The sequence below is a fragment of the Cotesia typhae genome, unplaced genomic scaffold, assembly GCF_013202065.1.
Source record: "Cotesia typhae breed Kobodo isofemale line unplaced genomic scaffold, CoteBio_Ctyphae contig_33, whole genome shotgun sequence".
NCBI lineage: Eukaryota > Metazoa > Arthropoda > Insecta > Hymenoptera > Braconidae > Cotesia > Cotesia typhae.
In genome coordinates this window covers 1,653,045-1,676,909 of record NW_027423741.1, presented here as the reverse complement: position 1 = coordinate 1,676,909, position 23,865 = coordinate 1,653,045, and the positions used below count along the sequence as shown (strand labels likewise).

Sequence of the window (23,865 nt, the reverse complement as noted above, 5' to 3'; positions counted from 1 at the left end):
TAATTATGACAATTTAGTTCCCACAATTTTTCTTAACGAAATTCCGCCCTCTAAATCACAATTCGCGACATAAGCGACACAAACGGAGAACTTGGTACTAACAAAAGAAAGTGACAAGCTCTTAGAGGAATTTGTGAGGTTATACAGCTCCCGTTTGACTTTTGACTTCTCTATATTGCTCATATTTTTTTTATTTTCTTTTACATATTGTTGATAATATTTGTTATTTGATTTTTAGGCTGCCAAAGAGATAATGGGTGTTCGATACGTTACAGCTGATATGAAAGAACAATTTTTTATTGCATCTAAAGTTTATGGTATAAATTCGGAGCTCATAAAATTTGACATTTCTTTTATTGACAGGCCAAATTCACTGAAAATTAAATTGCCCAAATTTCTCATAAGCATGTGCTTTTTAATAATGGTAAGACAAGCAACATACATTAGCCATGACATTAAATTTATTTGTCATTTCACAATTTTTTTATTTTCTTTAACAAATAAATTATAACAAAAAAAATGGACTTGTAGAAATTTTAATAAATTAAAAATGCAATTTTTTTTAAATAAATTTTTTTGTAGAAGAAAATTAAAAAATTGTCAAGTGACAGCTAACTTTAATGTCATACATTGGCCACCAATTTTAAGATTCGGATAATTGTATTTAACAATGATATGAATTTAAATTGACAATTTTATTTTTAGAATGGTACATGATTCAGGTAACCATGCAATATAAACGGTAAACAGGTGAAAATTTATTATAAATAATTTGTAGAGCGCAAAAAAAAAATTACAGAATTATTGGCTAGAATTGAAAATGATTTGAAATATGGATACAAGATTCTTAGCCAATATTGGAGAACGAGAAGAAGAAAAATAAAAATACAGAAGTATAATTTGTATTCTATTCTCTTATCTATGGTACCTGCCTAAAAAAGTTTTGAAAATATGACCACTGGGCGTATGCATCAAAGCCAACTCCAACTCTATTCATACATATTTGTTGAGTGAGAGTAACAGGGCTATAACTAAAAACTGACTCGTCAGACACCTGTGAATGCCGGTGGAGAATTGGCCGCGTGTATTTTCTTTTAATTTTAAATAACAAGGTAGTTAATTTTTGATATTTATACCGATTCTTTTAGAATATTGTGATTGATACCTAGGTTTTGTTTATCAACTCCAATTGCATTTACAATTTTTTATTTTCTGTATTTAAACTGAAAAAAAATATTCTTATGTATAAAATTAATTTGGGATGTGATTAATTTACAGGGCATGTTACGATGAAACTTATAATATTAATTGCCGCTGCATTTATACAGTCAAGTGAGTAAATTTATTTTATTTTTTTTGCTTGTACTGAAAAATAAATAGTGTTAATTATGAATGAATGAGTTGATGTTTTATTTGAAGTAAAACTAACTTCGTTTTTATTCTTTAGTCACTTGTCAAAGAGCTCCAACGATATCATACATATCACCGAATCAAATAAAAGACATTGGTGGTACTGTTGAATTACAATGTTCTGTCCAATATGGTCAGGAGTATCCAGTCTTGTGGATGAAAATAGATCAACAGACAGGTGACCAAACGCCACTTTCTACAAAGACATCGCTGATTATTCGTGACAGTAGATTTGCTCTCAGATTCGATACAGCTACTGCTACTTATACTCTTCAGGTAAATAAAAAATATTTACAACTGTATTTTTAAATGCTAAAAAATTTATTATCAGCTGTATTTCAATTCATGTATTTTAATTAACATGAATACTACAAAAATGTCGATATTCTAGTTTTTACTTCCCCTTATTTTTGTCTTCAAGTTTTAAATTTAGGGTCCATGAGATAAGATCTGGAAACGACTTCCCACAGGTTATTTCGTATGAGGTCTTTAAATTTCAAGTCCTTTTTTTGAAGGACGGTCAGTTTTTTAGTATGACTATCAGTTAAATGGAATTGTTGAACCTTTTTAATACCTAAAAGAAAATTATAAAAAAATTTTTTTTTTATTTTTAGCTGTTTTATCGTCAACAATAGAGAAAAGAGCTCAGTCACGGCTATTTATTGAAGTTTTAATAAAATTTAAACTTAAATAACACCTAATTAATATAATATGATCAACATGTGTTTATTTTTTTTTTTTTTTTTTTTTTTCAGATCAAAGACATTCAAGATATTGATGCTGCGTTCTATGAGTGTCAAGTATTACTTTCTTCCACTAATCGAATCCGTCGTAAAGTTGAACTACAAGTTCGCCGTGCTCCATTTATCAGTGATAACTCAACACGTAACGCACAGGTTACCGAAGGTCAGCCTGTCACGCTAGAGTGTTATGCAAGTGGTTATCCTGCTCCTAGAATTTCGTGGCGTAGAGAAAATAATGCTATTTTACCCACAGGAGGCTCAATATACCGGTACGACTATCGCAGTAATTTTTTTTTTTTTTTTTTTTTGTTTAAAAATAACTTGTAATTTAATTTTGAGTTTTAACGCCTAGTTATTTGGTTCTTAGTTATATTTCATCTCATGGGCGATGAAGTATAAAGGGAAAGTTTACTTAAAGTTGCGAAGTACACGATAACATGTTTGTGAATTTTGAATGAGTAAAGTTTGTTACTGGTTAATTCATAACTATAAATAACTCGTTGCTAAAATAAAGATAATTAAGTTGCTACGGATTAACTTTATAATATGTCGAGTAAATGGGCTCTGATTACGGGTGCAATACAATGCTTATAAATTGAAATCGATTATTATTTACAATTGTTGGAAGAAAATTATTTACGCCATCTCAATTTATAAATATCGTATTGTAGAATTTGAGTTTATTGATTTATAATGGATCTAAAATTTATAATTATTGTCATTATGAACCAAAGTTATACAAGTATGAAATAAGACTAATAAACGTATTGTTAAATGTACAGAGGAAACGTATTGAAAATACCAGCAGTACGAAAAGAAGATCGTGGAACGTATTACTGTGTTGCTGATAATTCAGTAGGTCGAGGTACCAGACGGAACATCAATGTCGAAGTTGAATTTGCCCCAGTAATAACAGTATCCAGACCCCGAGAAGGTCAAGCTCTGCAGTTTGATGCCGAATTGAAGTGTCGCGTTGAAGGTTACCCTAAGCCCACAGTAACTTGGTTACAAAATGAAGCAGAATTATCAAACAATCAACATTACTTTATATCACCGTTTACTACTGACGATGAATATACTGATGTAACCCTTCGTATAGTCACTGTCGAGGAAAAACAGTACGGAGAATATGTTTGCCGTGCAAATAACAAACTTGGCACCAGAGAAGCTAAAATTCAACTTTACAGTAAGAATTATTTATTTTATTTCTACAATATAATTTTATTAAAAATCATACTTGCTTACTGTCGTTTAAATTTAGCTCGTAATTAGGTCCTGGCTTTGAGTAAATTTGATTTAAATCATTAGGTAATTTATAAATCATGTTATTATTTTTTTGATAATTTATTTCCGCAGAAACAATCATTCCGGTATGTCCTCCGGCTTGTGGACAAGTCATGTACGGAACAGGTGTCATTACAATTTCATCTGCACCTCTTATAGCTCTTCTGTTGATAGTAGCAGCGTTGTACACGTAAATAAATTGTTGTAAAAAAATCATAATAATAAATAGTTAACAAACTCTTTTATAATTTTTTATTATATTTTGTATGACATTTTTAAACTTTATTAAAAATAAATTTTTTCATGTAATATTAACAATTGTTAATTTAAATAATCAATTAAAAACATTTAAACACAGCTTTACTGACTTCTCCTTTACCAAGTGCCTCCAAAGCTTCTTTATACTCGGATAATTTATAAATCTTAATTCCCAGTTTGTTGTAGTCTAAATAATGATCAGACATGGCCTGAACTAACGCTAATCCTTTTGCGAAAGTATGTGGGTTAATAATCACTCCCTTGATGGTCAATTCGTTCATGTACATCTAAAAAAAAAAAAATAAAATATAAAATTCTTAATTATAAAAAATAATAGTCAATTAATTTTAAAAATCAAACTGAATTTCTCTGACCTTGAATGGACTAATAGCCATCGTCGCATCAGGTTTCGCAACTCCAAAAACGCAGAGACAACCACCACGACGTAGAAGTGGAACAGCAGCTTCCATAGCAGCTGCTGAGCCACTACAGTCTATTGCCAGGTCGAATTTTTCGTCAGTCAAGTTCTCCATTCTATTTCCCTTGTAATCGAGATCTAAATTTTCAAATATTTATGCAATAAAAAAAATTGAATTGTTTTTTTGATTTGTTTGCAAAATTACTCACTGAGTTTTTCAATCTGTTTTTGTCTACTGGGTAGACACTCAGCAACAGTAACAGTTTTTCTAAGACCATTAATGTGCAAAACACACGCCCAAAGCAATCCAATTATTCCTGCTCCAATGATGAGAACTTTGTGGCCAATATTTACAGGGCTTATTATGTCCCAGCCATGGGCTATGCATGATATTGGTTCAGTAAGAGCTGCTTGATGCATTTCTACGTCGTCTGGTACTAAATATACCTTTATAAATAAAATTTTGCGTTATTGAATATGACTTTTGTTAAATTGCACTGTAATTTCTTAAATATTGAAATTTTTAAAGATATAAGCTCATCCCGATGTTACACTAATCAAGAGCTTTCATTTGAGTACCCACATGCATTTTTGATATATTTTTCATATATACATATATATAATATATATAAATATATAAAATATATGAAAAATTGATGTGGGTACTCAAATAAAAGGTCTTGATGATATTAATAATAATTTATGATAGTATTATAAATAATATTGACTCTGAAATTAGCAGACACTTAAAAATTTTTTATTTTTCTTTAAAAATAAAAAAAGGTCTGGAAAATTACTTTTTTTAAAAGTAACATTTACAATTTTTTAAAACTTCTAAAGATGAAATTTTTTAAATAAATTTTTTTTGCCGTAATTTATTTGTTGAAAAAATTTTTAAAGTTATTAAAATTAATTTAGCAAATATTTAATTATTTTAATAACAAATAAATTTTTTTGTTGCAATTTTTTCAATAAAAAAAATTCTAAAAATTTCTTAGATGTCGGCTAATTTTATTGTCATCAAAAGTAATAATACCTGACTTTCTGGTACAAGTACATGAGTTGCCCATCCACCGTCTCGAAAAATTCCAATAGTATTATTAATGCCGCCATTGTCACAGAAGTGGTATCGCCCATCCCGACAATAATTACATTTATTACACCCACTATTAGGGTCCACAGCTACTCGCTGACCAACTTTAAATCCTGTGACCTCTTTGCCCACACTTTCGACAGTCCCAGAAAATTCATGACCAAGACTGAAGGGAGCATCACTTTTCGCGGGAAATGTACCCTAAAAAAATAAAATTAAATTCGATAACTGTAATTAAAACACAGTTTAATTATAAAAGTAGATATATTTGTGACTTACATTCAAAATATGAAGATCAGTTCCGCAGATTCCGGAATAAGCGACTTTTATTAAAATTTCCTCGCCCTTAGCTTTTGGAATGACACATGTTTCAAGCGTTAATTGTTTTGTTTTTGGGTCAAAACTCAAGTACTCCATTGTGGGGCTTGATTTTATCATCGTGCACGATGTCGACTGAAGTTATAGCACGACTGCGTACGCTAAAGTTATTGAGCATATTTATATAACAAGTAGTTATTAATAGCAATAAAAATTTACCCCATCTTATCGTAGATACAGCAGAAAAATAATATTGATTGGGTGACAGTAAGCTCTGCTATGTATGTCAAAATATCAAATGCGAAGTACGAAATACAAATTTTAAAAATGATAATGTTAAAAAAAATTTTTTTTTTGTTTTTAATTATAAATAAATTGTTTGATTTACAATAATATTTTATTTATTTTTTTTTTTTTCAGTTATTATTACTCTTTTCTTACGTCAATATTGTTGGAAAAAAATATTTTTATTTGAAATGATAACGATGTAATCTCCGGTTATATTATGTTGTGTAAGAAAAGTGTTATGTAAATAAATATTAGTAGTTATAATTATAATATTTACATGTATGAGTATCATAAGTAATTAACGATGCGCTATTAGATATCAAGATATTTTTATTTATTATCTTGCACGATAAACACTTAACTAACGGCAAAAGTAATTTTTAAATATTTTATATTAGACATTTTTATTTTTATTTTAAAAATAAATTTTTCGATTAAATTTTCATAAGTTTAGATTTTACACAATAAAAAATTGTTTTTTGAGTTATAAAAAATTTTTTAATTTAAATTTGGTAGTTTTTTGAATTGTTAAATTATTTTGAAGAATTAAAAACAAATATTTATTTATTTAGTTAAAATTATCAATATAAATATTCTTTTTATTTTAATACTTTATTGAAGGAAAATTTTGCAGCTACAAAGTAAGCGCTTGGAATTTTATTCTATTAAATACTTAATTAATCTCATAAATAAAAAAACATGTTCTATATTTAGTTTTAGTAAAATTCAATAAAATATCCATAAATTCAAATTTTATCATCATCTGCTGATTTTTTCCCTGCGCATTACTTGTATGTTGATGTAAATTCTTGAATTACACAAGAGTTATCTCTATTAAACTTAAACAACTTCAATTTATGGAGATGTAATTTTGTGAATGGAAACATTTTTAATTTTTTGTCGCGACAATAACAATTTATTTTAATAGATCTAGAAAACAACATATTCATAAATTTTTTTTTGCGCTATTATTTTTTTAAAATACAGAAAAAAATAAAAGTGAAAAATAAAATATTTAATTATGATTAAAAAAATAAAAAATTTGATATTAATAAATAAAAATTAAAAAATATATTATGTTTATTAAAATAATCAAAAATTTTTATTAAAAAAGTAAATTTAGTATTAAATGTTTTTTTAAATTTGCCGCGTTTTTTTACCGCCATCTTGCGGACTGTCAAATGATGCGCGCGGCTAAGCGGTTAGTTTTATAAACATAACCCAGTTTCCGCATGTCACCCACACCTGCACGGCAAAGATCGCGTTCGTTATTCGTTTTTTTTTATTATTTTTATTACTGTAAAGTAGTTTTTTTCGTCCGTATTAATTAAATTTATAAAATATTAAGATAAAACAATACCGCGGGAAATTTCTAGGAAAATAATTAAAAAAAAATGAGCCATATAATAGTAATTAGAGAATACAAACCGGGAGACGAATTAAACTGTCACGGTATGATAACAAATATCATAATGTCATCATTGAATTCAACGTTCCTTGCTAATGTTCTCAAAGAATTAACATTTCAATTGATGATTCTATCTGCGGCGATTATGTTCATATTTTTTGGACTTTCGCTTACGATTTGCCTTTCAGTAATCCCAATAACAATAATAGGTACTTATTTAGGAACTTATTTGGGATTTTCAATGATGACCGCTGAAATAAATCAAGAGTTATCAAACATATCCAGGTATAAATTTTCTCCGAAAAATTATTTTTAAAAAATTGCAATTTTAACTTTTTAAAATTTTTACATGTCAATTTTTTTGATGACATTAAAGTTAGCTGTCACTTGAAAATTTTTTAATTTTTTTTAAACAAATAAATTTCTTCCAAAAAATTATTTTTAAAAAATTGCATTTGTAGTTTTTTTTTAATTTTTAAATGTCAATTTTTAAAAAAATTTTTTTTTGCCATAATTTGTTTGTCACAAATTTTTTGCTAGTTTTAATTATTTATTATTTTTTAACAGGCTTTATATGTCAAACCTGTTCTCGTGTTTTTGGGTAGCAGAAGCGTTCCAGCCTTACTCAATGATCCGTAACCCAGCCGACGTGAACTACACCGTAATGACAGAGAAAGAGTTTCGCGATTCAAACATCGACGTGTCGTCGCAGTTGAAAAAAATCGTAGGTACCATTGGATTATTAAAAAGTTACAGAAGCGACAAGGGTGCATGGATAAAGAGGTTGTGCGTTACCAAAAATTACCGGCGCAAAGGAGTCGGCTCTTGCTTGCTTAACACTGCGGTTCAGTTCGCTATTGACCAAGGATACAGCAGCGTTGATCTTGTTTTTTCCGAGTACAGTGACGGTTGTCGGGAACTGTGTTTCAAAAAGGGCTTTGAACTCAAACAGATGTATCACAAGTCCATTATCGGACCAATTGTCAATGTTCTTCAGTATGAATTAACGTATAAGATAAAACCACACGATGATTACGCTGATAGTTATTACAATAGTTATCAGAACTATAACCATCCAAAACAGCATTTTCTTTAGACAGATAAAAACAATTGATAAAACATATTTTTAAAAAGTCACTTTGATAAAATTGATAATTTTCATTTTATATTTTTATATTCTTTAAACAAAATTGCGATCATGTATTAGACTAAGTAAAAGTGCCTTAAAAGAACAAAATTTATACTGGAATAAAATAATTAATAATACTAATTAATTTTTTATTATTTAGGATGAATTATTTATGGACATAAGTTAGAAGGTAGAAATATATATGGACAATTTTTTAGACATTAAACTTGTCTTAAAATAATAATTTAATTAATTATTTTTGAAAGTTTAATATTTTGTTTTATAAAGCGATTGAAAAGTTGAATAATTCGGTTTTATTATTTTTATAGACAGCACTTTGATTTATTTTTTTTTCTATTGAATTTCATAGTCACTAAAAAATAAAAATTAGGGTAAATATATAGACGTAGAGTTTAAATTACGAATTAAACTAAAAACGATTTATTTAAATAATACATTCTTTGGAATTTTATTTAAAAGATAAATTAGGTACCAAAATACAAGATAATTTTATTTTTATTTTTTTAATTTATCCATAGCTGCCCGGTAAGCTTTGATTTCTTTTTCTTCCCAGTGTGATCCTTTGATCTTCGAAAAAAAGCTGAAAAAAAAATTTTATGTGTATCTAAGCATAAAACAATAAAAGAAAATGATAGATCAGAACATACTTTTTCTGTAGATTGTCTAGTAATTGTAGTTCTTTATCACTGATACCATTAGTGGCAATGTCAATATTAGTTTTCAATTGTTCCATGTTTTGTATCCCGATAAGATTAGTAGCAATACCATCACATTGCATTGAAAACCAAACGGCTAATCGCGCGAGATCTGAACCGCTTTTTTTACAATATTCAGCAGCTTCGCGGCATGTTTTTTTAATTTTATCATCTGCTGGATGCCATTCTGGCGGGCTTTGATTAGTCAGGAGCCTCATGCTCACTGCAGCACCGTTAATTACTCCGATATTATGTTCCTTTGATGTAAAATTAATTTGTTTTAAATTATTAATTATTTATTAATAATTAAGGATTGTTATTACCTTAAAAAATGGTAGGTACTCCAGAAGAGTCTGGTCGAAGAGAGTGTATCTTGTATAAGTTAGTATACAGCCAATAATAATATTACTTCTGGATATACACTCTTTCAAAACAGATATTGGGTACCCCGTAAGTCCAATATGCCGAGCTTTTCCTGAAGCTACTTGTCTTGACAGTTCAGGCAGAGTTTGCGTTATGATCATGTCCAATGAAGGCGCAAATTCAATATCGTGGACCTATTTTAATCGATTAGATAATTTTTATTTTAAATATGATAGATTTATTTTATTATAATAGTTATTTATATTTTAATTAAATTTTACTTGTATCACATCAACGTAATCCACTTGGAGACGTTCAAGGCTCTTTTTTAAGGACTCCCGTGTTTTTTCAATTGAAAAGTCAAACATATTTTGATAGTCCAATTCATATCTTCCTATTTTTGTTGCAATGTAGTAAGCTTTTCGCGGAATTCCTTTTAAAGCCTATGAAAAATAAAAATTTAATACAGTTTAGTTCTAATTGGCAAATTGCCTGATGCTATTTCAAAAAAATTTATTATAAAATTTGTAAACTAAAAAATTAATTTTTTTGATATCAGAAAAAAAAATATATATTTTTTTTTTCATTTTTGATTCATGAAATTTTCTTTTGAAATTAAAAATTTTCAAAAAAAATTTCAACAATTATTAAAATTGAAGAGTTAATTTTTTTGCGCCTGAAAAAAAAAATTCTTCTATTTTACACTTTTTTCAATTTTTTAAATTCTCTATATGCGTAATAGTTTTAATTACAAGCCTTATAATTACAAAATATTAATCGGATTCCAATAATCGAAAACAGATAAACTAAAAAAAAAGATTTAACTAATTAGAAGTTTTTTTACTTTTCCGATCGTTATTTCCGAGCGTCCTTGACCGTACCAATAACCCGTATCAATATAATTAATTCCTTGACGAATTGCCTGTCGGATTGTTTCAATAGCTTCGTCTTCATCATATGTTCTATACCGTAATAACAATTCAAACATTATATTTTATTACTATTCTTTACAACAAATATTTATTCTAATAAAAAAAAATTATTACCCATAATGACATCCAAGAGGGCCTCCGCCAAAAGATAGCTTACTGACCATCAGACCAGTTTTTCCCAAGGGTAAATATTTCATCGATTTTACAGCCTCTAGATCATGGAAACCCTCGACGTAAGTTGGAGGAAGACTTGCCCTGAAATTATTTACGTTTGTAAGTAAGAATTGATAAATAAATTTAGAGTAATAATTAAATTGCTATAAAAAAAAAAAAGGCAACTTACATTATTATGATTTTTTTTTTTTTTTTTTAAGTAATACCCTGAAAAAAACTGGTAAGACGAAAACTATTTAATAAATGTTCAGTATTAATGAAACAGAGGCTTTTATTGCACTTACTGCAAATTGCGTCTTAACTGTCACTCTTTAAAGAGCTAAATAGATATAAAAAAAAATCTTATATTATCAATATTATCTCAAAACACTCAAGTCAGTAATTATATTCTTTGACAAAAGATCAGATGAGATAAATTTTTATTTTCCACTGATAAAATCCAAGCGTACCAACGACTGATAATGTGAACCGCTAAATGAATATTAAGTACTAAAATTGCTCGCTGTAATAAGGATCTTTTTAAATATATATATTTAAAAAGATCCTTATATATATATTATTAGGATAAAAGAAAATATTAAAAATGTATATGAATACTGGCAATGATTTTTATTTATTCTTATCTTTTGCTGATAATGCCAGAGTGTACCAGCAACCGATAATGGAAAAATACATTATTATTACGCATAAAAAATTTTAAAAAATATTTTATTTTTGAGGTAAATATGCTGAAAAAAATTCCCTTATTTTTCTTGATTACACAGATGATGCCTAAAAAAAAAAAAAAGTTACTAAAAGATTTATAAATTTTTTTCTGTTTTAAAAATTTTTTTTACTAAAAATAAAAATAGTGTCAAGCTTGGAAAAAGAGAGAATTTTTTTGCACTGTCCAATTACCGGATTTTTATTATTATATTAAATTACGAGTGAAATCTTTCGAGAATCGACACTATAATTAATCATAATTGATTTTCATGGGTATATATTTATATATACATATTATATAGTAACAATTTCAGGACAGCCGCGTTAATTCCCGATGGAATTCGATATAGACGCAATGCCAACGCAAGCTGTTTCCTACTCGCGTATATGAATGAATATATGTCTGTTCGATCCGTATATATCATGACTATGCCATTATTCACCTTGTACCCATCACAAATCCTCAGCAGAGACCTGGGATAGATAAAATTTTTGAAAACATAAAAAGTTTACTCGCGCTAAAATTCAAGTTATTTATGATCAATGAAAAATATCCATTATGAGCGTAAAGCGTAAACGTACTGAGTGTTTTTATATCGGTGAAAAAGTTATTTAGATAAGTGAGCACTCTGATCGATCAAAATGTACCCTTTTTAATATTACATGCACATTGGGGATGATGGAAAAAAAAAAAAAAAAAAAAAAAATAAAGTTTGTGTCGCTGGTAGTTTCATGAGATTTACATGATCTTAAAGTTTAAATTATTCCATCAGTTAGATTTGACCTTATCATAAATTTACATAAATATATATAAATATTTGTACACAGATAAATCTGATAAAAAATTATCTAGAAGTATTATTAATATTTTAATCTAAATGATCGCTATTTATGATAAAATTTTGTGGCTTACACTTTTAAGTAATGTAAAAGTAATTATGAGATGAAATATGCTTCAATAAAAATCTCTAACACCCCGCTGCGAGAAATAAAGTCTTTTAATTTAGTAATGGTTCTATAAAAATCTATCTTTCTGAAAAATTTAATAAATTACGTATTTAATTTTTTACTCGAAACTATAAAAAATCATATTTTATTTTTTGTGCTTGTTATAATTTTAATGATAATATTATTTGCGCACCGTTAAATTAAGGTTTAGATCCATTAAAGTGTTAATATAACGTCTAATTTTTTATGTTCGGCTATAACTCTTTTATGATATTTTAAAGATTGAAAATTTATTAGTAATATACGAGAAAAAAAGTCGCAATAAATTTATAGACATTTTATAAAAATTTGAACAATAAAAACATTTACGTAGTTACAGTCTAATTAAAATACATTCGAGAAATTAAAAAAATTTAATTAATGCAATAAAAAAATAATAAAGAGATAAAAAAATTTTTTTGACTATTTTCAAAAATTTTTTTATTTCGCTGATCTTTGGAGGGCTCTTAAAATATGATAAATTAATTTATTTTTTTTTTATGAGACTCCAAAAAATAAAATACTTCGTAACATCGTAAAATTCACTCACGAGCAGAGAAGTTTGAATTTTTTCAAATAATGCTTTTCATAAAAAAAATTTACAATGTAACAATGTATACTTAAAATTTTATCGGCAGCGTCAACCTTCACAATATTAAATAGTAAAAATACGACGTTAACATCGTAAATTCAACTGATACTCTATTTCCGTGTAAATTTATGACGTAAATGTTATATTCTTTCATTTCCCATGTTCAGTTGTAAAACAATTGAGATCTGAATCATAAATGTTTACATTTCCTTGAATTCAATGTAAAAAATATACATCGAAATTTTTTAGTGCAGAAACTTGATAAAACTTTATCAAAAAAATCTGCAATAATATTTTTCAATATTTTTATTTTTTTGAGTTTATATTATGAAATTAAATCTCTTAAAACTTATGACAATAAATTAATTCCTCAAGTAGCTATTTTAATTTCCAGGATCTAATTGAAAAAATTTTCTGCAGAAACATAATATAGTTAAACGTAAACATATTTTAAATCATAATCCTCAAAAATATAAAAACGCTTACGAAATGCAGTAGAGAAAAAATAATAGTGAGATTAAATTTATAAATGTGTCTCTGATTTGCATCCGCAATATTTGCTAACAACCAAGCATAAAATTAAAATGATTCAATTAAATAAAACAAATCGTGACTTGAATATATATTTTTATTCACTATTAAATATTACTGTTGTACTTTAATTTCATGAATAATGTAACCACAAAAAAACAATATTATTTTCCTCCAATTTAATTGAAGAAATTCACCACAATAACCGTTGAAAGTACTCATAATTCTATTTGTAACTGAAAAAAATTAAAAAAGATAAATACTTGAAAATATTCTAATAGACCGCTATGCTTCAAGGACTCGATGAGTTGAAAATCCTTGAATTTGAATTGCTAATTTATCAACCTAGTCAAAGATTAACGCTTCAATGTACAGTAATGATGACTTTTGCAGAAAATTTTTCCGTAGTTTTTTCGAGAATCATTTGTAGTACAAGTAGTGTTCTTTTTAAAAAAATGATCAAACTTTTCATTTCTGCATAAGTTCAATATAAATTCAAGACTACATTTTTTTTTCTATAACAATAAAAAGCTTCGGGTTTTGAAAACGCGAATAGAAAAATTAAAAATAACTTTAATTGAACTATTTTATTACTTTTTTCGATAGAAGGTGTAGCCGTAACAATAAAACTTATGTATTTTGTATCCGAGATTTAATGATCGGGAAAATTAAATATTTTATTTATTCTATTTATGACTTTATTTTTTACGTCTAAATAAATGTTATTTTAATTAAAACTGAAATGGAAAACAAAGTGTCAAAATTAGTAAAAAAAGTTCCGTAAAATTAGTTCATTTTTTTAAGAATTAGGAGCAGAAAAAAATCTGTTAAACTGCCATCAAATAAAATCTTCATCTTTACAATTTTAATTAAAAAGTTTCTTAATAAAAAAAAAAAAATATAACAAGAAACCGATTCGATTGATTAGCTGTCACGTTTTTCATTGTTACTTTCTAGTTCAAATATTCTTATTGCTCATCAAGGGAGTAAAGGTACCGAAAAGTTGATGAGAACGCTGACGGGTTAACAATTTACGTGTAAAAACTTATTACAGCTACTACTTGTGTCTGACTTATTTTTACTGAATTAAAAAGTCAACAATACATCATTAGACATAAATAACCTGTCGATATTATTCAATTACTTTTGAAAATAAGTACAAAGTCGATAACAGATATCGTTAGCCGTTAGCGCGTTAGCTTCTGTCAGAAATTGTACGAGATTCGGCATTGATTAGTATAACACATTAACTGTAATGATTCACGGTTCTAAGACACGCAACACTGGTTCTGGAATAGGATTTATACCAACTCGCAATTAATCAGGGTTCTTCTGATCGTTAACCGGAACTAGAATCTACATTTACCTCGAGTTTCCGCTCAGTAATAGTCCCTAAAATAGCTTACTAATAAATTCTTAACTTATATTATTACAAGACCAAACATCCAATTATAAATTTCATTGTATAACTAACTCTCATCTTCTCAAAGATTATTTCACTCTCCATCTCCATACCGGTCTTCTTAAGCTTTTAGAAAACATTACTTCCCTGGAATGTAATGCATTTAATTCGTCTCACGTATTTTCTCCATTATTTTTTAGGACTTTAAGGCACTTACGGCGCATGTAGATCACCGACTCTCGCGCTTCATTCACAGTTCCGGTCCTCTTTTCTTATTACGGATACCATTCTTCTCCAGTAGTAGTTTCCTACTCTAGTAACAGGATGAGCTCCCGTTGCGTTAAAAAAAAAAAAAAAAAAAATTATTTGAGCAACCCACTACTGGAAGTAAAACTCTTCTGATTAGTTTTATGAAATGAAATTCAAACAGTGTGAATTAATATAAAACTTTGACCTTTTCAAATCCTTTCAAAAGGTTAAATACCTTTGTTCTTCTTGTTTTTATTGTTGTTGCCATAATGTCCAAAGTCATTGTTGTTATGACGTACATGTAACTTGTAACAACTTATAAATAGTATTATTTTTGTAAATAAACAACATTGTCTTCGGGGTATTATGACATTTTTACCACATAACACTGACTTTCCTACATCATCAATTTAGAGACAAGCTTGTATGTAGTTTTCCCTCGTGTATCATTGAATCAAATTTTTCCCCAAGGATTATCCATAACACTCGAAGTCTTATAACTTATTATACGGTATTCTTATTCCAGATTTAACGATAAATGCTTACTTAAACATTTTTTTGTCAGGGTTAAAAGTTTTTTATTTAACATTACATTTTTCAAAAACCAAAATAATAAAATTTATTGAATTTTTGATTTTTTACTGAAAGCAATGATGAAGTTTTTTTTTAATTATCCGTTTTTTGAAAAAAACAGATTGAATTTTCTTTATTATTTAAATTGATTCATAATCTATATTATTAAGAGAATAAGCAAAATTTTGTGGCCAGTATATTTATAAAATATACGATAAAATGGTTTTTTATATATAATTAAGAAATTACCTTATATCTTGTAAAATATTGACATTTTTAAAGATGTAAGCTCATCCCGATGTTATAATCATCAAGACCTTTCATTTGAGTACCCACATTATTTTTTCATATATTTTTATATATTATATATATGTATATATGAAAAATATATCAAAAATGCATATGGGTACTCAAATGAAAGTTCTTGATGAGTATAACATCAGGATGAGCTTATATATTTAAAAATGTCATTAGTTAAAAAAGCACAGTGCAATTTGCAAAAGTCATGCTAGTTTTTTATCAAAATATGTTTTAATTGAAAATTAATTTCAAATTAATGGATCAATTAAAATAGTTGGTTTTAAAAAAATTTTTTATCTGAAATTAATCGAAAATCAATTAATAAAAATGCATTTTTCGCACCTTTTTTTTTATTGCCCCTTTTTTAATACACAAAGTTTATAAAAAAATAATAAATAAAAAAAATCATAACTCACAGTGATTTATGTTAAATATTTTCGGCCTCCCGGGCCTAGAGGAAGTTAAAAAGTGCATCGTCACCGGACATTTGAAAGATATTTCCGCCGGGAATAAAAGTCGATGTTTGACACTCGAAGGATAGCTAGAGCTTGTGGGGGTCGCTGAATACGGTTCTACCCAACCAACAATATACTACCAAACCAAACTATGACTGTGTACTACACAAGTGGACGAAACTCCGGAGACCAGTGGTTGAAACCGAGAAGGGACAACCAAACAGCCAAGGGTCGATGGTAGTTTTCACATACACTCGTATCATTATACAGATATACCTACAGAGTGTATAGATTCTCTATGAACACTTGCCGTATATACGGCAATGGAAATAGATATGGATATAGAAGGAATAGGAATAGTAAGGGAGCTTTGGCGCGGTTGAGGGTAGTTGAGGGTTCAAGATATTACTCTGTGGTGGGGGTAAACCGTTCCACTTCGTGTCAGGTATTCTGGCCACGCGGTCCTCCACAGTAGTCAGTTTCATCGAAAACATCCGATCCCTAACGCGTACTTCCTATAAATACGATTGTTTATTTTTTGTTTGCTCATATGTTAACATATTTTTTTTTTTTTTTTTTTTTTTTAGTGAATTTACTGGAAGTCGAGATTTCAAAGCAGTTTCGCGCCAATTTTTGACAAGGTAAATTGATTTTATTTTTTTTTATTATTGTTATCCAGAAAAAATTGAATTTTTTATGACAATTATTGAAATTTTTTATAAGAACAAATTAAACTACTGTTAGTTAGTAAAAATTGAGAAAAAATTAATTTGGCGTATTTTTTTTATTTATTTTTTTTTTTTTTTTAGATTGAAGTTTTGGAATTTTTAGAGCAGAATTAATTTTTCAAACTTTTCTTTTTAAAAATTACTGATAAATAAAAATTATTACGCTTTTTTAAGTTTTTATTTATCAAATCTATATTATTTGATACCGTTAATATAAATTTAAAAATAACAACAAAAAATTTCAATTAATTAATTTTTAAATTTATGTAAATGATTGGCTGCCAAAAACAGAACTCACGCGGAAAAAATGGTCACTATTAAGGAATAATCCGATTACTAAATAATATCATTTTAAAGAGTAATGTTTTTTTAATATAATAATCAATCTATACATTTTTTTTTTTTTTTTTTTACAAAATTATATAAAGTCTTTAAAATATCCAATAAATAATTTTTTTAAATTATAAAATATGAAATACATGAAATTCCTTATTTCTCAGTGACATCTGGTGTTTTCTACGTTCCGATAATATGATGTAAACATACTACATATTAATGTCAGTTGATAAAATAAATTTTTTAGCAATTGCCGTAGCTAGTAATTAAAAAAAAATTAAAATCTCCCAGTAATATTTAATAAATTAAATTATCAATAATGTTTCTAATAAAAATTTTATTTTGTAATTGTCATAAAAACTTCAATTTCAATTTAATCAATAATTGTAGCTAATTTTAACAGATATAAGTTATTGATATTAAGTAATTTGCTTAAAAAATCTGTAATATTTATCCCAAGTGGCGAAAATCCAACAAAAATACAATAATTAAATTGTAAACTCCAAACCGAGGTAATAATCATAAAAAATCGAATTGTTGAGTAATCAATAACCTGATTTTAACGATTTTAATTAGCCGTCAAAGACTCCCGGACAAAAGAAATGAATGGAGTCTCAAGAGTAAGATAATCGTTAGCTAGTTTAAATTGAATGAAAATTTCAATAAAAAAGTACTTAATCTCTCGTAGCTTAATTTTAAAGCTCAAGAGACCAAAGATAAAAAGTAAAAAAAAAATAAGTCATTGAACCGTTGTCAGCTTTATAAATTTATTATTATTTTTCTTTTCTTAATGATTTAACTATATTGATTGACTATATATCCGTTTATAGTGCAGCCGTTTAATCGTTCTCTTCGGTAAATCGGTTTCTTGCTACAATAATGAGATTGTGGCAAACTTTTTTGCTATTTTATTACACTGCCTTGAGGAAAGAGGTGAGAATAAAAAAAGCGTATTAAAATAAAACAAAATAATAGACGTTGAAGCATTATGGAGGATAAAATGTTGAGCGAAATAGCGCAGCAGGGTGTTAAAGTTACTGCCAGTTGTTTCAGGAACGTCAAATTCAACATCTCCTCATCTCATCTATTTTATTGCGTTTTTAAAGTCCTTAGAAATTTATGCCCTAAAATAGCAATAGTGATAAATAATAGAAATGGTATACTAAAGTATTGGAAATAAGATACTGAACAAAACTACTCAGCCATTTATTTTCGTTCAGTCACCCTCTCAATATCTAAGCCGTGGTACTTTTTTTACGTTATCTGTTTGCATGTCTTTGCAGAATTTATTAACTCAAGTTAAAATACACAATATAGAAAATAGAAAAAAAAAAAAAAAAAAAAGCAATTTTTTATTTTTAGTTAATTCATGCGAATAAATTACAAATTTATTCTAAACATTTAATATAAAATATAAAAATAATCTTAGTAATTACCATTGACGAATTATCGTGACAATCCATCTAAATATCGTGACCATCAGCTCTTGACCTTTGGCGGTATAAAATGCGCAAATTTTTTAAATTTGTTTTCTATTTTTAAAAATACACTTCAATGTCCTTCTTATGATAAAACCTCTCTGAAACGTTGACATTGTTGTTATTGATATTACTGTTACTGTTGTTGAGTATTTTGCCCTAGGAACATAGTGTTGTGGGTTTTCATCGATTATTCACACTTTTTTTTATCAGACGATGTAGATATTCATATATGTATGTATGTATAAGCAGGCTAGACGTTTTTATTTTGGCTTAAGGCCAAGTAAGGCTTTTAACTTTATGTTTATTGTTATTATTGTTATTACTATGTGAATTCTGCTTATTCAAGATTAGTTTGGGACATTTGTTGTGTAACAAGAAGCCAATTCTATATTGGATTTTCGACACAGTTATTTGTTGTGATAAAAAATATATAGAAGCACATATGAGTATTTAGATTGTATTAAATAATTAAAAATTTTGAAAGCTTAGAAAAATTATTTAAAAAAAAATATTTAACAAATTTCATTTTTTGCTATTGTTTGTTTTTTAAAAATTTATACGAGTCTATAATATTATTGTAATTTATGGATCATTAAATTTAGTAGGATAATTGTATGCACGAAAGGGTGTTTTACGAAAGATCGATATTTTTTTCAACACATGAATCTTCGACTAAGCCACGAAGAAAAATTGTCCGGATATAAACATGAGTTTTAAATTTGAACATTTAAAGATTGCTTTTATTCTGGGTCTTAAATAGTTACAAAATTTATTATTTATTTATTTTTAATTCAGGCATACATTTCTATAGAAGTGTTTCAAGATGATCAGTTCAAATTAATTTAAAAAATTTAATTTTAAATGACAAGCATAAAATTTTTGGATAAAGAGAAAAAAAATTTTTTCTTTTCTAAATTTTAGTTCTCTTGAATAAAATTTTTTTTTTTAATCTTGTGTAGAAATTTACAGTTTCTAGACATTAACGTAGTTACTTCGAAAACTCTGAAGATCTAAAACTATTGAATCATCTGTCGTTATCTTTTTAATTAAGCTTCATTACTTCAGAAGCTTGCAAAAGCGTTTTTCTTACATTTTCTGCTAATAAATAAACGCGTTAAAAATATAAAAATTGTTTGAATTGAATTTATTTAGGTCAAAGATGTCGTATATCTAAATAAAGCCGTATAAATATTCATTTCTGAGAGTAATATAATATATTTGCGACATTTAATTGTTTTATTTATTTTAACAAGGCGGATCGAAGATTCTTACGAGTCAAAAATGAAAATTTAATCAATCATTAAAAAAAACTTAATTGAAAACGGAGTCTCTTATCGTCGAGGAATATATTATTATTATCATTATTATTATTATTTCTATTGTTCTTATTGTTATAAATATCAAACATACAGCTGATACAGATTAGTGTAGAGAATTTCCTGCAGGCACTTTCGCAAAGTATATTAATAGGTATAGTAAACTTTATCAGTTTAAGCCTCATCGCTTCCGCATAATCCTATCATTCAGCTAATTCCACTCTGCATCGTAAACAATTGCTGATTCTTTTTTCTTATCACATATTACTACCAGAAAAGGTTTTACGATATTTGAACTGGTATTGTCTTAATTATCGATCTTAGTTTCAAACAGAACTTGAAAAAAATATTTAAACACTGTCTAATATTTAAAAAAATTTTTTTTGGCTCTTGAATTTATTAAAAGAAGGAAAAATATTTAATAAAATGTCGAAAAAATAATTTATATTATTATATAATTAAATAATTTATATTCATAAAGGATGAATAAATTTTTTCATCATTAAATTTTTTTTTAATGAAGAATTGCTTATCTCCTAAAAATTAACTGAAAAAAATAAACCACGATAAATTCCGGATTCAAGAGAGTATTTCTTTTTCAGTTTACTGCACGAAATAAAAGTCGACTCCAAATTAGTACATGCGGTAGAGCCAACTAGACCCGGTCAAAAAAATCCTTCGGTTTCTTCTTTTTCTTGAGTCCAAAATTACTCGATTGGATGATAGCCAATCACTTCCAAATAATATCTTTTTGTCTTGATAAGTCCAAGTACATGGACTATTTATTGAGTATCAAGTTTATCTAATTACAATAATCAACTACCCATTTGAACTAATGATTATTATCAACCAGTAAATTTGTAGCATGATACTTTTTCAGCAGATTTTATCTGCTTAATGACTGCGTCACAAAAATACTGCATCTTGTCACGAATTCAAAAAACTTTATATTTTTATATTTTCAGTAAAAATTAATTTATTAGGTTGTAAATATTTTCAAGGTTTAATTTTTGTATTTAATTTTTTTTTTTTTAAACTGGATCTCGGGATTACCCCATCAGCGCTCACGTATTTTTTAGAACCTAGCTTGTGCTGCAGCATTCCTATATAAATTTAATTTTGCTCGGGCAAAATGTTGATAGTACAAACATTGACAAGTTAAAATAATTATCAATCAATTTAGTTATTTATTTATAACTTTCTAGTCAATTTATACATTCTAATCGTTAAAACATAATCGAGAAAATTTTTTTATGCCTTTCAATTAAATTAAAATAAATTCGACTATTTTTTCTATTGATTTTCTCAAAATTGAATATTGATCTTCTAAAAATAAAAAATTAAATCAAATCTCACTGTTCATTCGAAATAAATTTTTTTTTCTGTAAAATCGTTTTCTACCGCAATTTTATTGAGAAAATCTGTGGTAAGAATACTCTCGGCTCTATAGTAAACCTGCCATAAAAATTCTCAACGTGTAATAAGATCTACTTTTTGAAATCAATTCGAAGAATTTCAAGCTTCTGGAAGTTAATTTAAAAGAGTCTTTACTCTTGAAGTTTAAAAAGTTTAGGAGCTTGAACAATGTACGTCTCGACGTTTGTGTTCAAATAAAGCTTATATAATATTAACTTTTCCTTTTTATGTCTAATATTAATTTTAAATACAATCAAAAGATGAACGATGACATATTTAGAATAATTCTATTCTCAGAATCTTGAAAGTGATAAACGACGAATTAGTTTTATTTATAAAAAAAAAAAATTCAAATTATGCGTTTGAATTTTTTTAAGTAATTTATTGATTTTAAGGTAATTAATTTTTGTCGAAATATTTTTTATTAATCTCAGAGATATCCAAATGACAATAAAGAAAAAATTTCATAAAATTTGTCAATGAACACCGAAACGAGACACTGAATAAAAAGAGTAAAAAACAAACGTTTCATTTTCTATAAGACATTTTTCGCTATCCTCTTGAAACCTTATTCTTTTGTGTCAATATGTATATCAAATATGTATATGTATATATTATATGTATATGTATATATCAAATATGTATATATCAATATGTATATCAAATACCGTTCAAATAATATAGATAGTACGTATTTCTTATAAACACAATATGTACATAGAAAAAATAGGACACGAATATTATTTACTCAAAAGCGAGTAAAGAAAAAAAAACTACCAATCACATGACCAACTTTTTACAGATATAATACTTGTTCAAAGAAAAAACACAACTTTTAGACTTTAACTGAAATTTTATGCCGGTCATTTAAAACTTTTGCCATTAAATGATATTTATCACCCTAAGGACTAATTTTTCTTACATTTAATTTTTATATATATATATATATATATATATATATATATATATATATATATATATATATATATATTACCTTAATTATTCTCATTTACTATCATTATTTCGGGAATTCATAAATCTTGTCATAAAAAAAAAAAAAAAAAAATTTTAAACATAAACAAATGTTCGCTTCAGCATCACAAGAAATTTAAAATATTTTCGCGCATTAATTCGAGGTCGATGCTACGTGTTTCAAGAATTGTTCGCGTGACTCTCTACAATCATTATAACCGTCTGTTGCTATTTCTAACTATTTAATGACATTCAACCACGTTAAAAAAGTAGAAAGAAATAATTATAACAGTAACATTGAACTATTAAAATATTTTAGTTTTAAAGGTTCAATCCAAGGATTCTTCTAATATAATTTGTTGTTTCCTACTACTGCGTATTTACTATTTACATTTAGGGTGACCTAAAAAATTTAATTATTTTTTTATTTCTTGTTAAAAAAATTAATTTTCAACACAATAGTTGGGTTATTATTTAGTCAATTCTATTTAAAAAATGAAACTTTTAAAATGTGGTGATATTTTTAGACCTTGGGAAGTTATTTTCATTTTTTTTTCGGTATCAGTAAATGTATCACCCTTCGATATCTTTTGAATAAATCGACCGACAACAATCAATCTTGTGACACCTAAGGAGGCTTATTAAACTCCGAGTTCGATGAATATTTCAGGCGGTCAAATAAATTTTAAAATGTTGTATTATATCGACAGTGAAAAATGATTAAAGAAATAATTAAAAGGATGTGAGATATGAGTAAAAAAATATTTTCTTAAATTAAAGCAAGTTTTGTTGCTCTTTTAGAAAAAAAATTTTTTTTTATCTTTCACTTCTAGCCTCTTCACTTTAAGTAAGATACTTATGCCTCTTGAAAGAGAACTAAGTTCCTAGGATAAGTGTTGATATTTTTTTTCTTGTTCTGTTGAAACTCTAAAATCGTTCTTTTTAATTAAAACAGTTAACATATGTTTTTTTTTAGGCTTTAGTGGGGTAACTGCGGTTTTTAATTAAGTGCTTAATGTTACACAATTATAAACAAAAGTACTGTGTACTAAATTAATCTCATATCGTTGCCAAGCTTAATTTTAATCATAGAATACGGAAGTGAATTTTCGTATCGCTGCATCGAAACTTAAAGTTTCAATTCCTGTTTAGCCAGTCGAAACAAAGCAATTTCATACTAACGCGAATAAGCAAATAGAAATTAACAAATTTCCCTAGAGAATAAATTTCAGCTCTGTCTTTAATTTGTTCATATGAGCTTCAAACAGCTTGATTGTAAAAATATCGG

At 27.0% G+C, this 23,865-nt stretch overlaps 4 protein-coding genes across 5 annotated transcripts; 2 read left to right on the top strand and 2 right to left on the bottom strand.

Moving 5' to 3' along the window:
- Positions 1 to 108: 108 nt before the first annotated feature.
- LOC141526250 (lachesin-like) lies at positions 109 to 3,656 on the top strand. Of its 2 annotated transcripts, none has more exons than XM_074241145.1 (8): positions 109 to 138; positions 239 to 424; positions 706 to 1,112; positions 1,279 to 1,332; positions 1,448 to 1,686; positions 2,166 to 2,422; positions 2,936 to 3,339; positions 3,510 to 3,656. In XM_074241145.1, the coding sequence occupies exons 4-8, from the start codon at positions 1,290 to 1,292 to the stop codon at positions 3,629 to 3,631; spliced, it is 1,065 nt and encodes a 354-aa protein (XP_074097246.1). In that variant the 5' UTR covers positions 109 to 138; positions 239 to 424; positions 706 to 1,112; positions 1,279 to 1,289; the 3' UTR covers positions 3,632 to 3,656. The 2 variants fall into 2 exon arrangements, with proteins under 2 accessions (XP_074097246.1, XP_074097247.1); XM_074241146.1 differs by lacking the exon at positions 109 to 138 and having other exon boundaries at positions 159 to 424; positions 706 to 722; positions 779 to 1,112.
- An 18-nt stretch (positions 3,657 to 3,674) lies between these two features.
- On the bottom strand, positions 3,675 to 5,690 carry LOC141526251 (uncharacterized). The gene is made up of 5 exons (XM_074241147.1): positions 5,486 to 5,690; positions 5,150 to 5,407; positions 4,323 to 4,560; positions 4,070 to 4,251; positions 3,675 to 3,982 (listed from the first exon to the last, which is right to left on the bottom strand). Exons 1-5 carry the CDS (start codon positions 5,642 to 5,644, stop codon positions 3,776 to 3,778), a joined length of 1,044 nt encoding a protein of 347 aa, XP_074097248.1. The 5' UTR covers positions 5,645 to 5,690; the 3' UTR covers positions 3,675 to 3,775.
- Positions 5,691 to 7,052: 1,362 nt separating this feature from the next.
- LOC141526276 (N-acetyltransferase 8B) lies at positions 7,053 to 8,490 on the top strand. The gene is made up of 2 exons (XM_074241197.1): positions 7,053 to 7,505; positions 7,788 to 8,490. Exons 1-2 carry the CDS (start codon positions 7,207 to 7,209, stop codon positions 8,314 to 8,316), a joined length of 828 nt encoding a protein of 275 aa, XP_074097298.1. The 5' UTR covers positions 7,053 to 7,206; the 3' UTR covers positions 8,317 to 8,490.
- A 277-nt stretch (positions 8,491 to 8,767) lies between these two features.
- On the bottom strand, positions 8,768 to 10,883 carry LOC141526275 (uncharacterized). The gene is made up of 8 exons (XM_074241196.1): positions 10,819 to 10,883; positions 10,704 to 10,751; positions 10,475 to 10,615; positions 10,273 to 10,390; positions 9,710 to 9,871; positions 9,389 to 9,622; positions 9,018 to 9,322; positions 8,768 to 8,950 (listed from the first exon to the last, which is right to left on the bottom strand). Coding segments are annotated over exons 2-8 (1,047 nt in total). The 5' UTR covers positions 10,706 to 10,751; positions 10,819 to 10,883; the 3' UTR covers positions 8,768 to 8,865.
- Positions 10,884 to 23,865: the final 12,982 nt, after the last annotated feature.